At 35.6% G+C, this 24205-nt stretch overlaps 3 protein-coding genes across 6 annotated transcripts in view; 2 read left to right on the top strand and 1 right to left on the bottom strand.

The window, feature by feature from the left end:
* The window catches only part of LOC128242753 (uncharacterized), a 30154-nt gene extending 27193 nt beyond the window's left edge, over nt 1-2961 (top strand). The window contains exon 8 of the mRNA XM_052960028.1: nt 1-2961. Within this exon, the coding sequence (XP_052815988.1) occupies nt 1-758 (758 nt within the window). The 3' untranslated portion in view covers nt 759-2961.
* Nucleotides 2815-11162, bottom strand: LOC128242754 (glutathione S-transferase omega-1-like). 2 transcript variants are annotated; one of them, XM_052960030.1, is made up of 7 exons: nt 11052-11155; nt 8717-8767; nt 7772-7958; nt 7529-7634; nt 6889-7111; nt 4956-5085; nt 2815-3612 (listed from the first exon to the last, which is right to left on the bottom strand). In XM_052960030.1, exons 3-7 carry the CDS (start codon nt 7887-7889, stop codon nt 3353-3355), a joined length of 837 nt encoding a protein of 278 aa, XP_052815990.1. In that variant the 5' UTR covers nt 7890-7958; nt 8717-8767; nt 11052-11155; the 3' UTR covers nt 2815-3352. The 2 variants fall into 2 exon arrangements, with proteins under 2 accessions (XP_052815990.1, XP_052815991.1); XM_052960031.1 differs by lacking the exon at nt 8717-8767 and having other exon boundaries at nt 11052-11162.
* The window catches only part of LOC128242752 (zinc finger protein 45-like), a 21737-nt gene continuing 8440 nt past the window's right edge, over nt 10909-24205 (top strand). For 2 of the 3 annotated variants that reach the window (XR_008262694.1, XM_052960025.1), the window contains exons 1-7: nt 10909-11038; nt 13792-13945; nt 15396-15631; nt 16035-16172; nt 17277-17535; nt 21635-21823; nt 22191-22363. Coding sequence is in view for 2 of the 3 variants with exons in the window: in XM_052960025.1 (XP_052815985.1) it covers nt 13819-13945; nt 15396-15631; nt 16035-16172; nt 17277-17535; nt 21635-21823; nt 22191-22363 (1122 nt within the window). In the remaining variant the exon portion in view is untranslated. Of the gene's footprint in view, nt 11039-11186; nt 11329-13791; nt 13946-15395; nt 15632-16034; nt 16173-17276; nt 17536-21634; nt 21824-22190; nt 22364-24205 lie in introns of those variants that run through there. The other variant, XM_052960026.1, reaches the window with a different exon arrangement.

The following is a 24205-nucleotide window of genomic DNA, read 5'->3' on the forward strand; positions in this document are numbered from 1 at the left end:
ATCCTGATAAGAAAAGAAGCTATTGTAAGAGAAATCTGACATTGGTGAAAATAAATTTCAATGTTTCACCCATTGAACCAGACATATCTAATTACAAATTGGAAGAATGGTTGTACTTCGATGAGCCTCATGATGTTGCAATTCTTAAAATAGCCAACCCAGATACGAGATTACCTCCGCGAATGTTTCTTAGGAAAGAATACGTTGACAGATCACTGTTGAACGCAGTTCAAATAATTGGTTATGGTCACCCAAAATGTTATCAGAAACGCCTTGATCCGCATTGTAAGGTTGTCTCTCCTAATGGGCCAGAGATGGTGCAGGCAAAGGAATGGCTAGAAACAAAAAAAGGATATTATAAAACGCACTTGTCCTATCAAGGGAAAGATCCAACCTTAGTTGATCGAGGATACAAACCCTTCGACGCTCCATTTGTGCTGCTTTTCCATTGTTTTATGGAGCATGGCGCCTCAGGAGCCCCGATCGTCAGGGTTTGTCAACATGCAGCAAACACGGCAGCATCTGTTGAGGTGATAGGCGTAGTAACATGTGGTCTCCCGGAATTCTTTTTTGATCTTTCAAATATTCTACAGAGTGGTTTTCCAAATGAAAAACGTTTTGAAGTCGGCTCAAGAATGTCTTACATTTTTGAGACATTAGAAAAAAACAGGGAAATTGATGGTGATTTGGTGGCGCAGCTTTTTCACTTGCAGCACCCTGAACCATTGGATCAACGCCGTGAACCAATGGATATATAGTCCTGACTTTAAATAAAGAGACGAGTCTGGTTGTTTCATAAACTGTAGAACCACGGTTGTTGATATAAACAAGATTTTTGGATGGTGGTACTATATAGTTTTTCATTTGAATGTTATCAGAATTGTTTGGGAAGTGTTGAACTGCCATTGCTTATCTTCTAACAAACACAAAGATGGCCATACAAACCAGAAATTGTGACATGGTAAATATATTGCCATTTATGGTCGATACAGACATGAATAAGCAAAAGCAGTTTTGAGTTTAACGCAAAGTTTTGAAAAATGTATATACTTGAACATCTATTTTGACAGAGATATGTTCATAGTAAATCCACCCTTGTATTTGTAATAATAAAAATGAAGATCAATATATCTTCATAATGTACAAACCAAATTTCTTAAAAGGTCTTTTAACTTAGAAACATATGATAAATTATTTTCAGTTTTGAAATGATTGAAAACAATTTCCATGATGATAGTCATTTGTTTTTAGCTCTACTGGCCAAAGGCCAGAAGAGCTTATGCGATGGTAATGTGTACGTAGTATGTGCGTCCGTGCGTCTGTAAACAATTCATATTAACACGATACAGCCTTCAGTTTTGATTGTATCTTGATGAAACCTGTACAGTATCTACATATCCATTAGAGCTCGGTTCTTTTCGAAAACCAGCCAGATCCGCCCATGCATGCCTAGATTATGGGCCTTGATAGTATAAAAATCCTGTAAACAATTGCTCGTTAACACGATACAGCCTTCAGTTTTGATTGTATCTCGATGAAACTTGTCCAGTATCTACATATCCATAAGAGCTTGGTTCCTTTCAAAAACCAGCCAGATCCGCCCATGCATGCCTAGATTATGGGCCTTGATAGTATAAAAAAATCAGTTTGTCAGTAAACAATTCCTGGTTAACACGCTACAGCCCTCAGTTTTGATAGTATCTCGATGAAACTTGTCCAGTATCTACATAACCATAAGAGCTCGGTTCCTTTCGAAAGCCAGCCAGATCCGCCCATGCATGCCTAGATTATGGGCCTTGATAGTATAAAAAAATCAGTATGTCAGTAAACAATTGTTTGTTAACACAATACAGCCTTCAGTTTTGATTGTATCTCGATGAAACTTGTACAGTATTTGGATATCCATTAGAGCTGGGTTCCTTTCGAAAACCAGCTAGATCAGCACATGCATGCCTAGATTATGGGCCTTGAAATGATTAGATTTTGGGCCTTGATAGTATAAAAAAATGCTATTGTGTAATAAATGCTTGCGAACATAATACAGTCTTCAGTTTTGAGTATTCAGATATCTATAAGGGGTTGGTTCTTTTCGAAAACAGTGATGTTGACCACACAAACACAGCCAGTAGAGCATAGGCCCTTTTGGGCCTCTTGTTCTATAATGTTAGCATAGTATTTTGAAATTTTATCATTTTCTTTGACTTTCGATCTCTACTTGTAAAAAGTGATCTTAAAATCATCAGGATGGAGGAAGTCACAATGGCATAATGTTGCCGAGGTTTATATCAGGATGGAGGAAGTCACAATGGCATAATAATGGCGAGCTTTATATCAATCATGTTCATGCTCACATCCTAAACCATAATGTGTACAGGCGGTAGGTTGTATTCATCACTTTCGTGACAGAACTACTTTAAATTGTTTTAAAGTATTCATGGGTGAAAGTTTGAATTTTTCAAAATACTGAAAATAGGGTGTTTACATAGGGAAATGCCATTTTTACAATACATTAAATAGGATAAATATTTTCCAAAATACTGAATTCAGTATCAATGCTGAAAACTTTCACCCATGAGTATTTGCGATTTTTTAAACAGTTTTGTGAATCACTTTATAACAGTTGAACCCCGTTGGCTCGAACACCCAGGGACCCGGCGAAAATACCTCGAGCCTCGGAAAATTCGAGCCAAACGGGAATGCTTACCTTCAGTATATAGAAATCAGTCTTTTACACCCAGTTCCAGCCAACGAAGAATTAGCCAAAGGGGTTCGATTGTATTTGCATAAAGTGAGAACATTGTGAACATTATGTTATTGTTGATTTTTTATTACATGTTGTTGTATACAATCAATTTTATACAGTGTTCTTACAGATTAATTTTATTTCGACTATGTTTATAAAAAATACAAAAAATTACTCATGTTTCAATAACAATATGCAATAAAACATTATAACCATTATTGTGACTGATTACCTTGAACACCATGTACAAATCATTTGAGTGCACATGTGGGCTTTCAAATAGTTTTAGTAAGAATTGTTACACAAGTACTTGGGGCTATTCAATTTAAACATATAATCCCCAGGGGGAAGGCACTTTTAAATTATGCCCCCCCCCCCCCCCTTCAGAAGCAAATTTACCCTTTTGGGGTCCAAATTAGCGAAAAAAGACACCCGTCTATTAAGATAATTGACTTCCCCCCGGGGGTTATATGTTTTACTGGAATAGCCCTTGGATGCATGTAAACGAGTTTAGTTTTGAAAAGTTGTCTAGTCCTCACAAACACCTGACCAATGTCACTGTATGAAAACATAAACAATATACTGAGTTAACAAAGTAACATGATTAAATCACAGTTTTGCTGGCTGTGTTAGTCCATAGTCATAATCCGGATTTTTATCAACCCTAAGTGTTTTCAAAAAGTGTGCATGTGATTCGACATCAAACTTTGTCTCTTTTACGGCCGGTAGTTCGTACATGCTATTTATCCACTGGGCCAGCCTAGGATATTTGTCCGGAGTGATCTTTGTCTCCGGGACTATTTGGTTCACGATTGGTAGGCGTTCAAACCATGGCCATATCATGAAGTCCGCCATGCAAACCTTGCTCCCTGCAATAGGTCAAATATGAAGTTCAAGATTTGGCAATGCTTGTTATAAATTAAAATTGCGATTCACATCAAGTACAGTATCGCAAGATGAATTGGTATTTAGAAAATATGATCCATTAAACAACGTAGTATGATTCAATTCTGTACCTTTTAAAACTGAACATTAAAGAGCTCAGCCTCAAGCAATTTTGCCCCCTCCCCCTAATCCAACAAAGCAAAAAACACTGTTACCTATTTCTTTTCAATATTTAGAATATTGAATAATATCATTTAAGTAATTATACAGAAATAAAAAGAGCGCCAACTATCGCCAAAAAAAACGCCCGTCCTTATTTAAGTTAGGTAATTAGTAGTTGTGTGTTTAGCCGAATTCAGAGAGCGGACACTGTAAAGACTGAGACGACATGGCAGGATAACGAACCTGACCAATATATTATGCCCATACACATTCCGACCAAATCCGGTGATGATTGGACAAATGTTTCTTAAGTTATTGATCGGACAAGAGCAATTTGAGGTAACTTATATTATTTAAGGATGATATCTCTCGAGTGACACGAGCGGTATGGATGATAATCGAATTTGGTCGAGATATTAATGGCAATACACATTCTGACCAAATTTGCTGATGATTGGACAAAGGTTTCTAAAGTTATTGATCGGACAAGACCAGTTTAAGGTAAGTTCTATGATTAAAGGGCAATTACTCGTGAGTGACCTTAGCAATGTGGCTAGTTATAGAACTTGTCCGAGATAACTTGCCCATAAACAATCCAACTCAATTTGGTGATGATGGAATGAAGGCTTTAAAAGTAATTTATTATACAAGGTCGATAACTCTCCAGTGACTATTTACAGACTGGTTTTTAAACTTGTCCGAGATATTATGCCAAAACACGTTTTGACAAAATTTGGTGGTTATCTTGCAGGCTTCTAAAAAATTGAACGGTCAAGACCAATTTTAGGTAATTTCAATAATTAAAGGACGATTACTTTTGAGAAACTAGAGAAATATGGCTGGTTATCAAACATGTCCAAGACATACCAATACACATTCAGACCAAATTTGGTGGGGATTTAACAAAGGTTCCTAAAGTTATTGAGAGGACAAGACCAATTTAAGGTAAAAAATCTTTAATTGAAGGGCGATATCTCGAGTAAGTTGAGGGATATGGCTGGTTATCGAACTTATTCAAGATAGTATGCCAATACACATTCTGATCAAATGTGGTGATGATTAGACAGGCTTCTGAAGTTATTGCACGGACAATATTCTGCCGCAGGTAAAACTATAAAAACTTCCCTTTTTAAAAAAACAACAACGGGCGTATAAAAATCAATACCTCCGAAGAAAGGTCCCTGCCCTCTGGAAACCAGTTCCTTTTCATATCTGGTGAAGGCGCGAAACAGTCGGTCCATCACTACCTTGTCTTGACCAGCAGTTCCCGCTACATCATAAAACGAGCTGATCAACTGAATATATATATATATTCTGTAATAAATATGCAATGAAATATATAAATGCATTATATAGTTAGTAGATAAAGGTTTATCACTAAAGATTTGTTTGTTATTCATGTGTATGCATTGTTTTTAAACAGGAGTGTGACTTAAATGTTCGACCGGATGTTGATAGTTGGCCTCCAGAATAATGCGAATTTCTGCGTACTGCATACCCCCTTGAGACCCGAATACTTATTAAATATCCACTATTAACTGAGTACCAAAAAGGGAGATTGAAGTAACTTCCTGACCCCCCCCCCCCCCCCCCCCCCCCATAAATAAATAAAAGTAAACAAGCAAATTCGTTGAATTAATATCCCCCGCCTGATTAGGCAAAGTTCATGGATTGGAAATGAAAAGAAGGTTGAATATTCCTACATTATCCTGTAATATGGCTGCAGAGAAATTGGCCTGTTATCAACATTGGATATAAGTTTGAGTTTGTTTGGAATTATTTGCAATAAAAGTTTTGTATATAGAGTAACATTTGTAATAGTTTCTATGAATTTGAATGATTTCAAAGTAAAAGTTCAGATATGTCTGAAGTGATAACAGTAACTAGTGACCTATTTTTTTTTATCACATATGACCCAGTTTAAAACATGTCCAAGAGTTAATCAAGGAAAACATTCTGATCAAGTTTCATGAATATAAGACAATACATAATGCCTCTACTGTGTTTCAAAGATTTTTCTAAGATTTGACCTAGTGACCTAGTTTTTGACTCCATTTGCCCCACTTTTACAAGCGGTCCGTATGTCATTAAGGGGTACATCATGACCAAGTTTGAACATAATCCGACCAATCATTTCCATTCCGGACAAAAAAAATCTAAGATTTTACCAAGTGACCTAATTTTCGATCATATGTGACCCAGTTTTAAATAAGTCCAAGATTTCATCAAGGAAAACATTCGGATTAAGTTTTATGGTTATTTGACCATGTATAATGCCTCTAATATGTTCCATTTTTTTTCTAAGATTTCACCTAGTGACCTTGTTTTTTACCCCATGTGACCCACTTTCTTAAGTGGTCCAAATTTCATCAAGGGGTACATCATGACCAATTTTGAACATAACTTGACGTATCATTACCATGATATGGTTCCGGACAAGGGTTTAAGATTGGACCTAGTGACCTAATTTTCGATTATATGTGACCCAGTTTTATTTACGACAAAGAGTTCATCAAGGAAAACATTCTGATTAAGTTTCATGAATATTTGACCATGTATAATGCCTCTAGTATATTCCAAAGATTTTTCTAAAATTTGACCTAGTTACCTAGTTTTTGACCCCATGTGACCCACTTTTACAAGTGGTCGAGATATGATCAAGGGGAACATTCTGACCAAGTTTGAACATTTTCTGATCAATGCCTACCAAGATATGGTACCGGACGGACGGATGGAATGACGGACGGGCAATGCTAAAACGATATCCCCCTCCCAAAATCTTCGATTCGGCGGGGGATAATAATACAATGTTACATGTACTAAAAACGTTCAAGATCACTTATCTATGTCAATATCGGAGAATGTTTTTTGAATACGATGCACCACAAAATGCACCATTTTTAACTTAAAGGCCAAAATAATCTTGGAGGAAGACTTCAAACCCACTATCAACATTTAAACCTGAGTCTTTTTTGGTTCTGAGGAAGGGGCGCATGTCCAAAGATGCACCCCTTTTAACATCAACTGATTGATCTGAACCTGGTGCAAAAGCAATTTTAAAGTTTCTTGGTGAATCAATATCAATAACCAACACTGACCTTGCCCATAGATTCCCAAAGCTGTCTATCTCGGGCCCGGAGGTAGGGGTCGGCGGGATTGAGGCGGGGCTCGGGGTACGCTTCGTCCAGATAGTCATTGCATGCGGCTGACTCGTGCAGCACGTGGCCTCCGTCCCATTCCAGGACTGGTACCAGTCCAGTAGGACTCATTTCGAATAACCAGTCTGGTTTCCGCTTCAAGTTGACATTCACGATTTCCGCGCTGAAAATAATGAACCAGTGTCGCACAGAACGGCGAAAAAAAATAATTTTTAAGGAATACAAGATCCATGGAACACTTTTTAAAGCGTTTCAAAAGTCTAAGAAGAAAGAGTCAATGGTTAAGCTATTGACATGAATAGAAAATTAAATGATTTGTGAATATTTCAAATGATTTGTGAAAATGTATATACTGTGATTTGCGAAATAGTATATACTGGGGTATTACGAGGATAAATAATTTGGACTCCAATGTTTGGAGTGATAACAGCTGTTCTGTTCGGACGAAAGCTACTTTACAAAGCGTAGTTTGTATATCTTCCAAATAGACAATTCAAAAATGTACAGTCCAACACGAACACTCGGTGGCATTTATAAATACACAAAGATTACGTTAGAGAAAAATAAAACCTGTACTTACGGAATGTTCTTATGGACGAGAACCATACGGGTACGCTGTGCGTACGGACAATAGCGCATGCTGTAGAGACGGAGTACGCCTGGGGCACGGGGCGGGCACGTCTGACCTAAAAATATTAGAATTATTAATATATTATCGTCCATTGTTACGATTTGTTTAGAAAAAATCTCTATATACACTGAGTAAGGCTTACAAATAATATTTTAAATTTCATGTTTACGAAGGTACATTGTAAATACTTACCTCTTCCGATGGCGAATTCGGACATGACTGGTATTTCCGTAGATGCTGTTGTAATTGCCCGTAAAAGTGGTTTCGCTTGAACACCAGACAATGAACTATATATACGTCCACAAATCATCTATCATTTAAAACGAAGTCCTCTATTTAACACTTCCGTCAACAAATGGATCGAGTTCTACATTTTGACCTGTGGACGAGATAAAATGGGTAATCGATACATACAACATGTATATTTGACAAGCAGTAGTATCAGAGATCATTATCCGTCCTAAATATCACAGGTTTCGACGTTAAAGCTGCACTCACACAGATCGAACGTTTTGACAACTTTTTATATTTTTTTGGAACGAGCCAATTTTTGCGAAAAAAACGTGGAAACCAGTGACAGAAGACTGCTGACAAAAAATTAGATCGCAGATTTTTATATTTAAGTTCTAAAATTGATGTTTTATGCATTTTTCTTAAAGCCATAAAACTTTTATTTTCGAACGGAAATATGAAAATCTACGATCTGATATTTGTCAGCAATCTTATATCATTGTTTGCAGGTCATGATTTACAAAAATTAGCTCTTTTCAAGATAATTTTTTTTTGTAATAATGGTATATCTGTGAGAGTGCAGCTTTAACACTGATTCTACGACGTTTTTCAGCCAAAACAATGAACCAGGAAACATGGACGCACCTGACATTACTGCCCTTGGTTAAAGGGACTCGTTCAGATTTTATAGGGAAACGATGGAATTTATTTCGTATAAGATGTGAACTACATGCGTGTTTCAACGATAACTGTGACATAATCAAAAGTTCAAATTTCAGAAATTTGAGCTCGACTGTTAATTACTATTTTTAAATGAGACAAGAAGTGTTAAATTCTTGTCTGCCCAAAGCCGTTAGTAACGCTTTTGAAAAAACATATTTAGGGTTGAATTTATAAATTTCTTACTTTATGAGTTTCTGCCTGTTGTTGTTATGGTGTTTGTCGACTAAGTCAGTTCTAAAAAGAAATCGTTGCCAATGTAAAACAAATTGACCATCTTATCATAATAGGAACACAGTGGAGGGGATACGTGTTTGGGGTGGTATATATTCACTAAATAATGCGGAAATTACCACATTGCATTGCAACCCTAATCTTCTGCATACGTTAAAACTCACTTTACTCAACTTCAAAGACAGCATAATTACCAGCGACGTAGTGTTTAAAAGGAGGGGATATATTGCTTGATTTGTTTTTATCTATTCTGCAACGGTGAAAATTAAAGTAAAGTACAGCTTTTTTTTGTTTTCGGCCGGAATACTATTTGCACTTTACCGGCAAATCTTATTATATAAATCATTCAATAAATAATTTCAATAAAACAAAGGAAACTGCAGGGCCACATATTTAACAAAAGGCTGGTTTATTTAGGCACAAGGTAAAGGCCTAACTGCAACAGACACAAAACAAGAGGAACACAATACATGGCATATTCAATATCAGAAACAAATATTATTTAGAACTCGATCAATTCACAGACTCTGTGCCATCGCCGGGTACCCACGGCTAAACCATTCCTTTAACTCCTTTCATCAGAGATGGGTGTCACCGTGTCAGTGCGACAGATTATGTACACTGCCGGCTCGCTTCGCACACGAATGTGTACTGGTTCAAAATTTTGCCTGAGCGGTGGCTGACCCTACGGTACCGCTCTACGTGGAGTGCCATTGTCTGACGTCCGTACTGCAACTTCAGGGCCTCTTCATATGACCATGCTTCAAGCTTGACAACGCGAAACGCTTCTCCAGGATTTTGGCCACTGCGTCGAGGAACGGTATTGTTCGCCATAAATAGCCATACGTATTGAATATTATATTAATTTCGTAAACTGCATGCTTTCTGTAATTGCCAAATCATTTGGGGACATAGTTTCGCAATAAACGGGCTAATTTATTAGTTCATTCTGACACAGATACAAGCCTTAATCCTCAGCTGGTCACTAGCGTCTTCATCTGCCTGGGTTCGTGGGTTCCTGGAATGATTCTTCCCGGCGGGATAGTATGTCGCAAAGTAGCGTAGCGACGAAGTCATATGCATATAACGTCGTTTCAATGTTTACTCGCCGTCCGTCTCAGGTTAAGCCGTCGGATTAATTTTAGTTGATAATGTATACGCAAGCCAGGTGAGTAAAGCTCAATATACATTGAAAAAATAATTAACCCCATCCGTGGCATTATGTAAATTATGTAAATTAAATAATGTATGCACTCGTTGAGGCTGACCCACCCCCTTTTGTTACGCGTACAGCAACTTGACTCAGTGTTTGGTCTAGAATGATATATTATTTTCTATAAAGGACCAAATTCGAACAAAAACACCAGAGCAAACTGAAATATGAAACTGGTATAAACTACAATGCAAATATGTCAATTCACCGCAAATTGGGGACGAACAGATGGTAAAATTCCCGCCAAATGCCCCCGCACCCCAGGGACCCTAGGTAAGGCCCATTCACCACTATATTTAAAGCGAAGACAAAACCACCGCATTCACCCGGCACTGCGGGGCCACATGAAAGGTAAAAACACGGCCCATTTCCCCGGCTATCCCCGGACCTGGGGGCCGTGGTTACAATTGACTGGTGCATAAGACGCAATGGTGAGAATAAGAGGTAGTTTCTTTTAGATCTAAAGATGTCAAGTGCCCAGTTCTACTAGGACAAAGCGCCGCAGTTGATTAAGCAGCCTTATTTTTAGATAAAAATATATTCCATGTTTTAAATATATATAGACATACACACTTTCTGGGGGTGAACATAGCATCCGAAAAAAGGTCAGTAAACATGTGTGTACACAATTTGACAAACATCGATATAAGTTGAATAGAACTGCGCTGGGGTTGCTCCCGTCTTAAGAAATCTGTCATAGATCTTATGTAATCTGAATTCCCTTCGAAAATAAAAAAATGGCTCAGATCCATACAGATCTCGCCGTTTTTAATCTATTTATCCCCATGATTAGTTCATGGTCGAACTATCTAGTATATTACCACGAAGTCGGAACCCATTAACCATGGCGATCAGTGATATGACAAAATACAATCGCCAATTTGAATTTTCCCGCGCTAAACTTTCCTGATCTTCCTTGGGTGGCCTCCCTTTACAAAATCTACTTCCGCTTCACCTGGCGCTTGGCAGCCATTTGTAAAATTTTGTTTGCGCGACTAATATACAGCGTCATTGTAGCAAACTGCTTGAAATATTGAATTGTATTGCTATTAAACGTATTGGTAAGTTACCTACATTAGTTATGTCTGTAAAACCTGTTTATAAGCTGTCCAAATGTTCGTAAATTTTGTTGTGGAAACGCTCGCATGCGCCGAAGAGATCGGGAACACAGAAGCTTGATCTTGGTCAATGTCAAATAAATGCATAGGAATCGCCTGAATGATGTTTGGTATTATGTGTTTTTCTGAGTAACTCAATTTCCAGTTTCATCTTAATAAACTTTCTCATTATAATGCTGTATGTTTTTGTCATGTAAAAAATCACGTTTTGTGAACTGACTAAAACAGTGCAGGTAATCTCAAAGACTTTTCTGGCTTATTCATTTTCTGAATTAAAGCTGCACCCTCACAGATATACCAATTTTACAACTTTTTTATTTTTTGTCTTGTCTAAATATCTGCAAACCAGTGATATAAGATTGCTGACAAAAAATCAGATCGTAGATTTACATATTTCGTTCGAAAATTAATGTTTTATACTAACGGTTTAAAGAAAAATGCATAAAACATCATTTTTTTAACTTAAATATGAAAATCTACAATCTATTTTTTGTCAGCAGTCTTAAATGACTGGTTTCCATGGATTTTTGCAAAAAATGGCTCGTTCCAAGACAAAAATTAAAAAAGTTGTCAAAATGTTAAATCAGTGAGAGTGCAGCTTTAAAGTTTGTCTGTCAAAGAAAATAAGACTAAGAGGTTTTTATTTTATGTTTTACTCATATTTTTTATTTAAATTGTATCCGAAATGACTGGTATCATTTTCCAACTAAAAGTCAACACCATCTATGATTAGTTTTGACACCAGTCAATTGTAACCACAGTCCCCACAGGTCTTGGGGAATAGTGGGGGAAATGGGCCGTGTTTTTACCTTCCAAGTGGCCCGGCAGTGCCGATTAAATGCAGTGGTTTTGTTTTTGCCGTAAAAATAGCTTCTCTGGTGCTAAAGAATAAGGTGGGATTATGGGAAGCACATTTATGGTAAAGTTTGAAATGGATTTTCCGTGGCTCTGTTCATCTCACAGTCATCCGTACATATGCCCCTATGGTCTAATATTTGTGAATTGGGTCGCCTCGGCCCAACCAAATTGATATGTAATTTGTGGCAAAGCAGATCAACTACCAATCTAGTCCAAATAATTGTACGTTGACGGATTTTTTTTAGATTTTTGATATGGCAAATCCTTCACGTACAAATTGTTTAGTATCAAAAGAGGGTAGTTGTTCCGATCAGGATTCCGGGTTAAAGCATATAGCGTCTATAAAATATCATAAAAACAAGAAATATTACCAGATAATGTTATTTTATAATAGTTCCGTACACAAAAAATAAATATCCAACTTATAATTATGAGTTTGACGGCTTTTCTTCATTTCATTCTGTCAAAACATAACGATATATACATGAAGGGCACCTACAAGGCTTCAGGGCACAGTTTTCAATCGCTCGGAACATTTCGGCCATGGCCGAGTTGTTACGATTGTAGAACGAGGTCTATCTCGAAGCTTTGTCGGAGGAGGCCGAGTTATTACGATTGTATTGAGTTGTTCCCCTTCGCATAATTGTTTTCTGTGTCAGTCAACTTTCGTTTTATTGGAAAGGTAAACAACTTGTTTTAATGCATTAAATGCTTGTTTAGTGCAAAATAGCATTTCATTTACATGGTAAAATATGAATATAACTCTTTATGATCAATTTCAACCATAAAATACTTCACTTAAAACAATTTCAATATTTTTAAAACACCCCCGTTTTTTGCACATTCCCGTTTAGACGTTAGGGATTGGAAGAATCCCGTATAACACGTCTAATATTTTAGGCTATTACTGAAAGTTACATTTTGAATTTTTGATTGAAAACCACTTAGTCTTGCTGTGAACAAGTTAGAAAAGATAATGACAGATATTTTACCAATGTCATGTGATTTATAAATTCACTGAAATATTGAGGAAATTTGGAAAGCCCTTGGAATGGTTTACATATGGATATCTATATATTTAGATAGTCAGCAAGTTTGCATGCATGTGGCTTTAAAAACTTGTTGTTTTTTTGTATTCTAGAGTGTATTGTTTATTGTTTAAACATCACATATTTTTTATTCTAATTTTCAAGGTACCATTTTTGTAAGTAAAAAATGCTCAATTTTAAGGCTAAATTATGAATTATGGTGTTGATGGTCAATCATTAGAGTGCTCTATCAGCTTGAAAATTGTATTTTAGCATTTGAAGCTATGGTAGGATAAATTAGTGATCTCTCACCTTAAGTATTACTTTTCAAGCCTTTGATTGGGGTCTGGTAATTTATAGGGTGATCAAGATGCTTTTAGATTTTACCTTTTCAGAAATATTTAACAAAATTGATTATTTTTTAATGAAAAGCTATTTTATTAACGTAAGGCTTGGTTCTACCTGGGAGAGTACTACAGTATGTGAAATGCACAATACAACTCCTGATGAAGGATCGTCCATGACATATCTCCTGAAGGGGGAAAAATCCCTGCTAAAAAAATCCCCCTGAATTCAATCAAAATCCCCCTGAATCTACAGCCTTTCTGAACAAATCCCTTGGAATAGTCTCCCAAATATGGCATGTATGGAGGATTTATAAAGAAAATAATTCCTGTCTGCAAAAGGTTTTAGAACAAATTCAAGTGTGCATGTCAAAACAGTTTTATTACTAGCTTGATGTGAATTTGATTCCAAGCAATTTCAATTTCACATCTACATTGTAATGCCAAACTGACCTATTTATTTCAGTATATATGAAGGAACTCTGACTTTGACATGGACATCAAGACAACCATGGAAAGTCTGAGTTCAGCTGAAACAATTGGTAGCCAGCAGTTGATAACGGTACGGACACCCCATGAGAACCACCAACAACTGATTCTAGTCAACTTTGGGGCTGAAAGTAAGACAGCAACATATGTACATTTTCTTTACATGGTCCTTTTTGAAAACTGACAAAAATTTTAATCATAGAATTTAATATCAGGGTTGCCAGCGGACTTGAAAAGTCAGGGAAATTGGGTATTTTTTCAAGGTCAGGGAATTGTCAGGGAATTTTGAAATTTGGTCAGTGAAAAATGAAAATCCTGAAAAGTCAGGGAAAAATTATTTCAAAGGTCGAAAAATATACGCATTGAAGGTCTTTCTTGGCTATGGCAGTCTTTAGGCATTTAATATTTGACTTTATCACTCTCACAGTTAAGCATTAAATTCAAATAACAGTAAACTGTGATATTAAGAAGCATTATATGTTAACTTAGTGATTATAATACCCATTATTTACCTTAGAACATCATTCAGCCTAAAGACTGAAAGGCTTTGCAACCCTTGCCTCCAGAGCTGACTAATACGTAATTTCTGTTGTATTGTAGGAATATAACACCAGAAAAGAGAATTTACCTGACATTATATTCTAATCTATAGATTATTATCCTTGTTTCAGGTGTTGCGGTTTCTTTATATCATCTAATAAAGGGATTTGATGGCAGATAATATAATTAAATTACTCTGTTTCAGGCTCTTCCTTGTTAGCATGACAAATTAACAAATATGAGTTCAAAACAGACATCTTTCAATAATAACTGGCTTACGGACACAGAGTTTAAGTGTTGGGTAGAACTAGAAGGGCTTTTAATTACTAACAAAATCTAGTCAGTATACATGTATACCAAACTACCATATTGGCATATAACCTGCTTTGCTTTTTGCTTTGACACTAAGAAATTGTACAAGAGGATTTGTCTTGCAAACATGATGGAAACTGGTTAAATTATGCAATGCTATGTTTTTCACACTAACTTTTTTTCACACTTACTTACCATACTCATTCAAAGTCTTTAATTTTATAGTGATTATTTCATGATATGCCAAAATGAGCCCTATGTTCTTGTTTTCATGCTAATGTTTCACATGTTTCACTGACCAACAGTCACACTGTGTTTGAATAGAAATAGTTAAGAATAGTAGAACACTATGTTTGAATCATTACTTTGATGTACAATGTAAATGATTTATATTTTGGAAAATAAATACAAGTTTACATGCAAAAAGATAATGGGAGGATTGGACGGCTATAGGGGAGGTCAGGAGGCCGTTTATGTGTTTGACGATTTTGGTCAGTGAAAAACATGAATTGGTCAGTGAAAAGTCAGGGAAATACATTTCACCAAAGTGCTGGCAACCCTGAATATACTGGAAGAGTTTTTGTATTCTAAAAGAAACAAACTTTATCACTTTCTTTTTTCATTATTTTTATAAAGCCTTCCATATTACCAATTTTAGCCAAAAAAATAAACAGGCCCAGGCCTTTTTCTGGAAATGTTAAAAATTAGCACTGGTTCTGTTATGAATAGATGAAGGCGGGGAGGGTGCCACCGTTATCTCCAGTGTGAAGGACAACACCACACAGACCGAGACGGTGTTTGGCCTAGAAGATCTGCCTGTCGTCAAAGAAATTGTCCGCAAGACAATCGCAAAGACGAAGAAACTTGAAGCAGAAGCCGAAGCTCAGAAAGCACCACCCCCTGATCACGGGATGTACAGACAAACAAATATGAATGGTATCTACACTTGTCCACTGTGTGCAAAGGTTAGTACCTGGTGGCTTTTAATCTTAATTTTAAAATAAATTACCATAAAAAATAATTATGAAATAAAACTTTTTAACTCGACCAGTCTGAGAATAAGGCAAGCTTTTCTACCGATCCTGGCGTCTACATAGCATAGTAATCATCAGTTGTCACACAATGGGACAGAGGATTTTAAGTGTCTAGTCTGTGCCAAACTATAACAATCTAATTCCTAGTCTTGCACTATGGGGCAGAGGTTTTTATATGTGGGATCTATGCCAACTGTTCACAATGTCATCTATTTTATTTAGGTATACAGAAACAAGATGGCCTGGCAGAATCACTTGGTTTCGCACAATGGTGCAGAGGTTTTTATGTGTGGAATCTGCACCAAACTGTTCAAAATGTCATCTATTTTAATAGGTATACAGAAACAAGATGGCCTGGCAGAATCACCTGGTGTCGCACAATGGGGCAGAGGTTTTTATGTGTGGAATCTGTGCCCAACTGTTCACATTGTCCAGTACACTCAAGTCTCACCTTGATGTTCACATGAGGGAGGTATGTGCTTGTTTATGTTTATATGTTAGAATTGGTTGCAGATATCTGAAGGTGTTTGGTCCACAAAAGGGGAAAATTTTATGCTTGGAAAACCCATTATTATACACGTCATGGTCACCTTTGATATTAAATTTATTTTTTTGGCGTTTTTGTGAATGGCGTGAGGGCCTTTTAAATTGCAAAAATAGCAGAGCTCTTTGCTAAATTGTGCAACAGCCAGAATTTTAAAACACTCACGTTGTGCAAGAAATTGGGCAAATACTATTACTGTTGTGAATTCTGTCCTAAAATACACCTACACATGTATAATGAAGCTTGTATTTGCACATAATAAAATGAGTGTAATTTGATGGATTTTAGATTTTTGTATTTTAATAACACAATTATGAAAAAGGAGTGCATTTGTTATTGTGAATGGGCACAGTTTTGGCCCGAATTTAAGAATCGAAAAACAATCATTAGTCCCAATAAAAAAATATTAATAAGTCAATTGCAAATGTAGGGCCGAAAAATGGTTTGGTTAGGGTAACATGTATCCTTTTCAAAACAGGTAGGGTAGGTTCATGTTATGATGTAGGCTTTTTTTCTTTTCTTTTTTTGATAAGGCTTTATGCAAGAACATTATTGTCATCATTGGAGAATGGTGTTAAAGTAATATTTTGCATAGAGCTTTTAAGGTTTTCAACTACATATTAAAACATACACCTAAACAAAATATTTCTTTTTCTTTTCTTTTTTAACAGCTGACTAAAAACAGTAGGCTTGGCGCCTATTTCATAGGTAGGGTCAGATAACCCAAACCAAATGTACATGTATATTTATTATGGCCTAGTACAGAAATGTTTAAATACAGTCTATTTTCAGACCCAGGATCTTAAACAAGGTTTTGTTTTGTTTGAAATTTACTATGGTAGATTTTACAATTTTCGGCATGTTGTCGCTTTTTTATCTTTACAACTTTGAGGGCCTTGGTCCCATTCCCAAAAAAAGTTGTAAAAACCACTTCACAAAAATGCAATCATTACACAGTTAATAAGGAAGATAGTCAAAGTTAACTGTTAACTATTGTCACTTCATGGATTCCATCATCGTTAAAATTTTCAGGAGAAACAAATGAAACGTCAGAGAGAAATGATGTTTGGATCAGCAAACTTAAAAGTTGGTGGAGTATATTTACCGGGAGACATCGTACCCAGTGATGACTACAAGTCAGAACGACAAGGTTTAGATAGCACAGTGGCGAATCCCGACCTTCTTAATCATGTGAGCCACATCAGCCATGATGGAAGTGCGGAAAACAGCGAGGAGACTTATGTGGCCGCTACGGAGGAAGTGTCTGAAGTGGCTACTGATAGTTTAGCAGGTATTGGGAATTATCTTTTATACAGTATATGTGTTGCTTAAGCTGTTAGCTCTGGAGCCCTCTGAGACAAATTCCCCTTGAGGACTCTGAAGTGAATTCATGACCCTAACCTAAACCTAACCCTAGGTGGGTTTTTTTACTCTCGCATCATTAAAAAAAGGCCCCTGTAATGAGTCTGGGCCTCAATATGCATTCTAGATGTGGCTGGATGCTCCGTTTTGACGTCAGCGGTCCATATTATTTTTTCAATATTTTCATCAATGAATCAGATATCTGTATTAACGTTTGCAGTACTGGTGAACAGAAAATTTAAAAAATGTCAATATTGATGGGATGGCAGTTTTAACTTTGGAGTTGATAGCATTCGCAAAATTTATAAAAGATTGTCAATATTCTTTCAGACAGCAGCATAAACATAGGGGTTGATAGCGTTGGCAAATTTTATAAAAGATTGTCAATATTCTTTCAGACAGCAGCATAAACATAGGGGTTGATAGCGTTGGCAAATTTTATAAAAGATTGTCAATATTCTTTCAGACAGCAGCATAAACATAGGGGTTGATAGCGTTGGCAAATTTTATAAAAGATTGTCAATATTCTTTCAGACAGCAGCATAAACATAGGGGTTGATAGCGTTGGCAAATTTTATAAAAGATTGTCAATATTCTTTCAGACAGCAGCATAAACATAGGGGTTGATAGCGTTGGCAAATTTTATAAAAGATTGTCAATATTCTTTCAGACAGCAGCATAAACATAGGGGTTGATAGCGTTGGCAAATTTTATAAAAGATTGTCAATATTCTTTCAGACAGCAGCATAAACATATGGGTTGATAGCGTTGGCAAATTTTATAAAAGATTGTCAATATTCTTTCAGACAGCAGCATAAACATTGTGGTTGATAGCGTTGGCAATTTTTATTAAAAGATTGTCAATATTCTTTCAGACAGCAGCATAAACATTGGGGTTGATAGCGTTAGAAAATTTTATAAAAGATTGTCAATATTTTTTCAGACAGTAGCATAAACATTGGGGTTGATAGCATTGGCAAATTGTGTTAAAGATTGTCAATATTCTTCAGATGGCAGCATAAACATTGGGGTTGATAACATTGGCAAAATTTATAAAAGATTGTCAATATTCTTCAGACAGCAGCATAAACATAGGGGTTGATAGCGTTGGAAAATTTTATAAAAGATTGTCAATATTCTTTCAGACGCAGCATAAACATTGGGGTTGATAGCATTGGCAAATTGTGTTAAAGATTGTCAATATTCTTTCAGACAGCAGCATAAACATTGTGGTTGATAGCGTTGGCAAATTTTATAAAAGATTGTCAATATTCTTTTAGACAGCAGCTTAAACATTGGGGTTGATAGAGTTAGGAAATTTTATAAAAGATTGTCAATATTCTTTCAGTCGAGAGCATAAACATTGGGGTTGATAGCGTTGGCAAAATTTATAAAAGATTGCCATTTTCTTTCAGACGAGAGCATAAACATTGGGGTTGATAGCGTTGGCAAAATTTATGAAATATTTTCAATATTCTTTCAGACGACAGCATAAACATTGGGGTTGATAGCGTTGGCAAATTTATATAAAAGATTGTCAATATTCTTCAGACAGCAGCATAAACATTGGGGTTGATAGCGTTGGAAAATTTATAAAAGATTGTCAATATTCTTTCAGACAGCAGCATAAACATATGGGTTGATAGCGTTGGCAAAATATATAAAAGATTGTCAATATTCTTTCAGACAGCAGCATAAACATTGGGGTTGATAGCGTTGGAAAATTTATAAAAGATTGTCAATATTCTTTTAGACAACAGCATTGGGGTTGATAGCATTGGCAAATTTTTATAAAAGATTGTCAATATTCTTTCAGACAGCAGCATAAACATCAGGGTTGATAGCATTGGAAAATTTATAAAAGATTGTCAATATTCTTTCAGACAGCAGCATAAACATTGGGGTTGTTAACGTTGGCAAAATTTATAAAAGATTGTCAATATTTTTTCAGACAGCAGCATAAACATTGGGGTTGATAGCGTTGGCAAATTTTATAAAAGATTGTCAATATTCTTTCAGACAGCAGCATAAACATAGGGGTTGATAGCGTTGGCAAATTTTATAAAAGATTGTCAATATTCTTTCAGACAGCAGCATAAACATAGGGGTTGATAGCGTTGGCAAATTTTATAAAAGATTGTCAATATTCTTTCAGACAGCAGCATAAACATAGGGGTTGATAGCGTTGGCAAATTTTATAAAAGATTGTCAATATTCTTTCAGACAGCAGCATAAACATATGGGTTGATAGCGTTGGCAAATTTTATAAAAAATTGTCAATATTCTTTCAGACAGCAGCATAAACATTGTGGTTGATAGCGTTGGCAATTTTTATTAAAAGATTGTCAATATTCTTTCAGACAGCAGCATAAACATTGGGGTTGATAGCGTTAGAAAATTTTATAAAAGATTGTCAATATTTTTTCAGACAGCAGCATAAACATTGGGGTTGATAGCATTGGCAAATTGTGTTAAAGATTGTCAATATTCTTCAGATGGCAGCATAAACATTGGGGTTGATAACATTGGCAAAATTTATAAAAGATTGTCAATATTCTTCAGACAGCAGCATAAACATAGGGGTTGATAGCGTTGGAAAATTTTATAAAAGATTGTCAATATTCTTTCAGACGCAGCATAAACATTGGGGTTGATAGCATTGGCAAATTGTGTTAAAGATTGTCAATATTCTTTCAGACAGCAGCATAAACATTGTGGTTGATAGCGTTGGCAAATTTTATAAAAGATTGTCAATATTCTTTTAGACAGCAGCTTAAACATTGGGGTTGATAGAGTTAGGAAATTTTATAAAAGATTGTCAATATTCTTTCAGTCGAGAGCATAAACATTGGGGTTGATAGCGTTGGCAAAATTTATAAAAGATTGCCATTTTCTTTCAGACGAGAGCATAAACATTGGGGTTGATAGCGTTGGAAAATTTATAAAAGATTGTCAATATTCTTTTAGACAACAGCATTGGGGTTGATAGCATTTGCAAATTTTTATAAAAGATTGTCAATATTCTTTCAGACAGCAGCATAAACATCAGGGTTGATAGCATTGGAAAATTTATAAAAGATTGTCAATATTCTTTCAGACAGCAGCATAAACATTGGGGTTGATAGCGTTGGCAAAATATATAAAAGATTGTCAATATTCTTTCAGACAGCAGCATAAACATTGGGGTTGATAGCGTTGGAAAATTTATAAAAGATTTTCAATATTCTTTTAGACAACAGCATTGGGGTTGATAGCATTGGCAAATTTTTATAAAAGATTGTCAATATTCTTTCAGACAGCAGCATAAACATCAGGGTTGATAGCATTGGAAAATTTATAAAAGATTGTCAATATTCTTTCAGACAGCAGCATAAACATTGGGGTTGATAATGTTGGCAAAATTTATAAAAGATTGTCAATATTTTTTCAGACAGCAGCATAAACATTGGGGTTGATAGCGTTGGAAAATTTATAAAAGATTGTCAATATTCTTTTAGACAACAGCATTGGGGTTGATAGCATTGGCAAATTTTTATAAAAGATTGTCAATATTCTTTCAGACAGCAGCATAAACATCAGGGCTGATAGCATTGGAAAATTTATAAAAGATTGTCAATATTCTTTCAGACAGCAGCATAAACATTGGGGTTGATAGCGTTGGCAAAATATATAAAAGATTGTCAATATTCTTTCAGACAGCAGCATTAACATTGGGGTTGATAGCGTTGGAAAATTTATAAAAGATTGTCAATATTCTTTTAGACAACAGCATTGGGGTTGATAGCATTGGCAAATTTTTATAAAAGATTGTCAATATTCTTTCAGACAGCAGCATAAACATCAGGGTTGATAGCATTGGAAAATTTATAAAAGATTGTCAATATTCTTTCAGACAGCAGCATAAACATTGGGGTTGATAACATTGGCAAAATTTATAAAAGATTGTCAATATTCTTTCAGACAGCAGCATAAACATTGGGGTTGATAGCTTTGGCAAAATTTATAAAAGATTGTCAATATTTTTTCAGGAGGCAGCATAAACATAGGCGGTAATGGCATTGGCAGTGCTATGGATACCGGGGAAGGCGATGAGAACAGTCAAGACGCTGCAGAGGACGGAGGAGATGGAGAGATGGGGTACATATATGCGTGCAACATCTGTGGGGAACAGTACAATGTGAAGGAAGAGTGTGAACGCCACCTGAAGGTGCATACAGGTAAGAAATTGTTTGACATACTGAATGGAGGCTTGATATACCAGTAGGCAATGGGGGGAATTAGGTAGGGGAGATTGGCAGTGTGTATATATATACACACACTTCTAATATTTCCTTGAAACAATACAATATGAAAGAGATGTATTTTTATTTACTGTAACTATAACTTTGAAACTGATAAAAATGTTAGATGTTTTTGTATAAATGTCCTCCTGCATACATAGTTATACTGAAAGTAACTTTCATATATGTTTTGGAAGGGCTTAAATGTTGCAATTATTTTCAAAATGGTCAGTACACAAATTGAACATGTTGCAAATGAAATTAAAACAACCTACTTGACTCGATTAATTCATTGCTTTCCTAGAAGGAGGTGACCCTGAATCCCCTGCCAAGCCCGAGAGCCCAGGGAAGTCCAGCAGTCATGAGGAGACATTAAGTCTGCTTGCAGGACGCAATTCCCCGACCCTCGTCAGATCCGACTCGATGCGGACCAAATACTCGGGCTACATCTATGCTTGTAATGTGTGCGGAAGACAGGTGGGTGTCTAGTTACAGACTTTATATAAATCCTGGGACAGGTAGATAGTAAGGCCTTAAAAAATACATTTGGCTCAGTTGATTAGACCCTCGAAATAGATGGGGAAAAAAGCATGTGTTTTAATATGAAGTTTTAAACCTTTAAAGCTTTTTACTGGTGATTACTTTACAAAACTTCTCCAATAATAACAATTGCCTTCTTTTATAAAGCCTAAAAAAAAGAAAAAAAACTTAAAATCTTATATCAAAATAACATGATGGGTCACCAAGCAACCAAAATCAAATATTTATTATCAAGTACCTTAAACATACAGTCCAAACTTGATGGCTCGATATTCTAGGGACCGGCCAAAATATTTCGAGCCTCGAGAATATCGAGCCAAGTGGGATTGCTTACAGAATGTCATTTTTTTATTCGTTACAAAAAAGTACTGTTTACGTCGTTTGTTATTGGCTACGCTATCTCTGCATGAGAAGAGAAGCGTATTTATTGGACATAATTACAATTGTAAAGTTCGTAACATGACTTATTCGATACTTAGAAAATATCATTTAATTTTTTGTATTTTACTATAAAAATACATTTATGCTAAAACAACAAACGAGCAATTTTAAACAATGGGTAACACAAACATAGCTCATAAGGTATATCAAAATGCATAGAAATTTATAGATGGATAACAATTAGAGACAGAACTTAAAGTGATGGCATGTTTATTCAAGCTGTTAAACCATTTAAATTTGATAATAATTATAATACCAGTCAAGCAATTTTAATTGATTAGCGCCTTGTGCTAAATGAAGCCAAGCAAACAAATCAAGGTGTGAGATTCTTAACTGAACCCGCGAGAATGACATTGATCCAAGCAAACAAAACATAGTGTGAAATTCTTACTTGGGACTGCGAAAATGACTATGAGCAAGGAGAAATATCGACCCTCAAGAAATCGAGCCATCCGATCGAATTTTATATGAACAAAGAGTAAAATAAAATCGATCCTTTTAATCTGGTTTGAGTCAACGAGGATATCGAGCCATGAGATATCGAGGCAACAAGTTTCAACTGTATTATTTATTTAACAGTAATATTTTTGTCTACTGAGCTTGTTTCTGTAGTAATCATAGTAAAAGTAAACATCTAAATAATATATGAATCAAATTAACATTCAAAAGTACAATGATGGCCTAGAAGCTGCTCTCTTACAGATTCAATGACTGACAGGTTTGACATTTTTTAAAGAAAACATTGTCACTGAATCATCCTTTTTTTTTTTTTTAATGTAATTTTTGGTCTTGTATTTGGTTTGTATTTTGTTTGAATATTCACGATATTTAAATTTATATGAACACATATTACTCAAACAAGCCCAAAAATTATATATATTTTAAGAACTACAACGCCATAAAATATAGAGTCAGCACATTTATTATTTAGTCTTAGGGCTATTCCATTTAAACATATAACCACCGGGGAAGGCACTTAAAAAATATAACACCCCCCTACAGAAGCAAATTTACCCTTTCGGGGTCCAAATTAGGGAAAAAAGACACCCACCCATATACTATGAAAATAATTGCCTTTCCCCCCATGTTTTACTGTAATAGCCCTTACCTTGTTAATAATGATTTAACATCAATAGAACAACACCCTTTTATTTCAAAATTAACAAAATACAACCTTAAATGGCCCTAAATTCGCAAACATTCTCAATAATTTTTATAACAGATAAAACAAATTATGCTGAGGGTTACATATATCCACATTGGGCTTGTTGGGAGAAACTTATGAAGAAACTCAAGAAACATAACATTTTATCTCAGACCGTAGGTTTTTTAATTTCA

The sequence above is a fragment of the Mya arenaria genome, chromosome 8 (genome assembly GCF_026914265.1).
Source record: "Mya arenaria isolate MELC-2E11 chromosome 8, ASM2691426v1".
Lineage (NCBI taxonomy): Eukaryota > Metazoa > Mollusca > Bivalvia > Myida > Myidae > Mya > Mya arenaria.

Bases quoted from the DNA above. Each gene is read 5' to 3' on its own strand.
- LOC128242754 (XM_052960031.1), bottom strand. From the start codon at position 7,889: ATGATTTGTGGACGTATATATAGTTCATTGTCTGGTGTTCAAGCGAAA. The intron at 7,635-7,771 runs GTAAGTATTTAC...TAATATTTTTAG, and splicing joins CGAATTCGCCATCGGAAGAG to GTCAGACGTGCCCGCCCCGT. The intron at 7,112-7,528 runs GTAAGTACAGGT...CATTATTTTCAG, and splicing joins CTCGTCCATAAGAACATTCC to CGCGGAAATCGTGAATGTCA.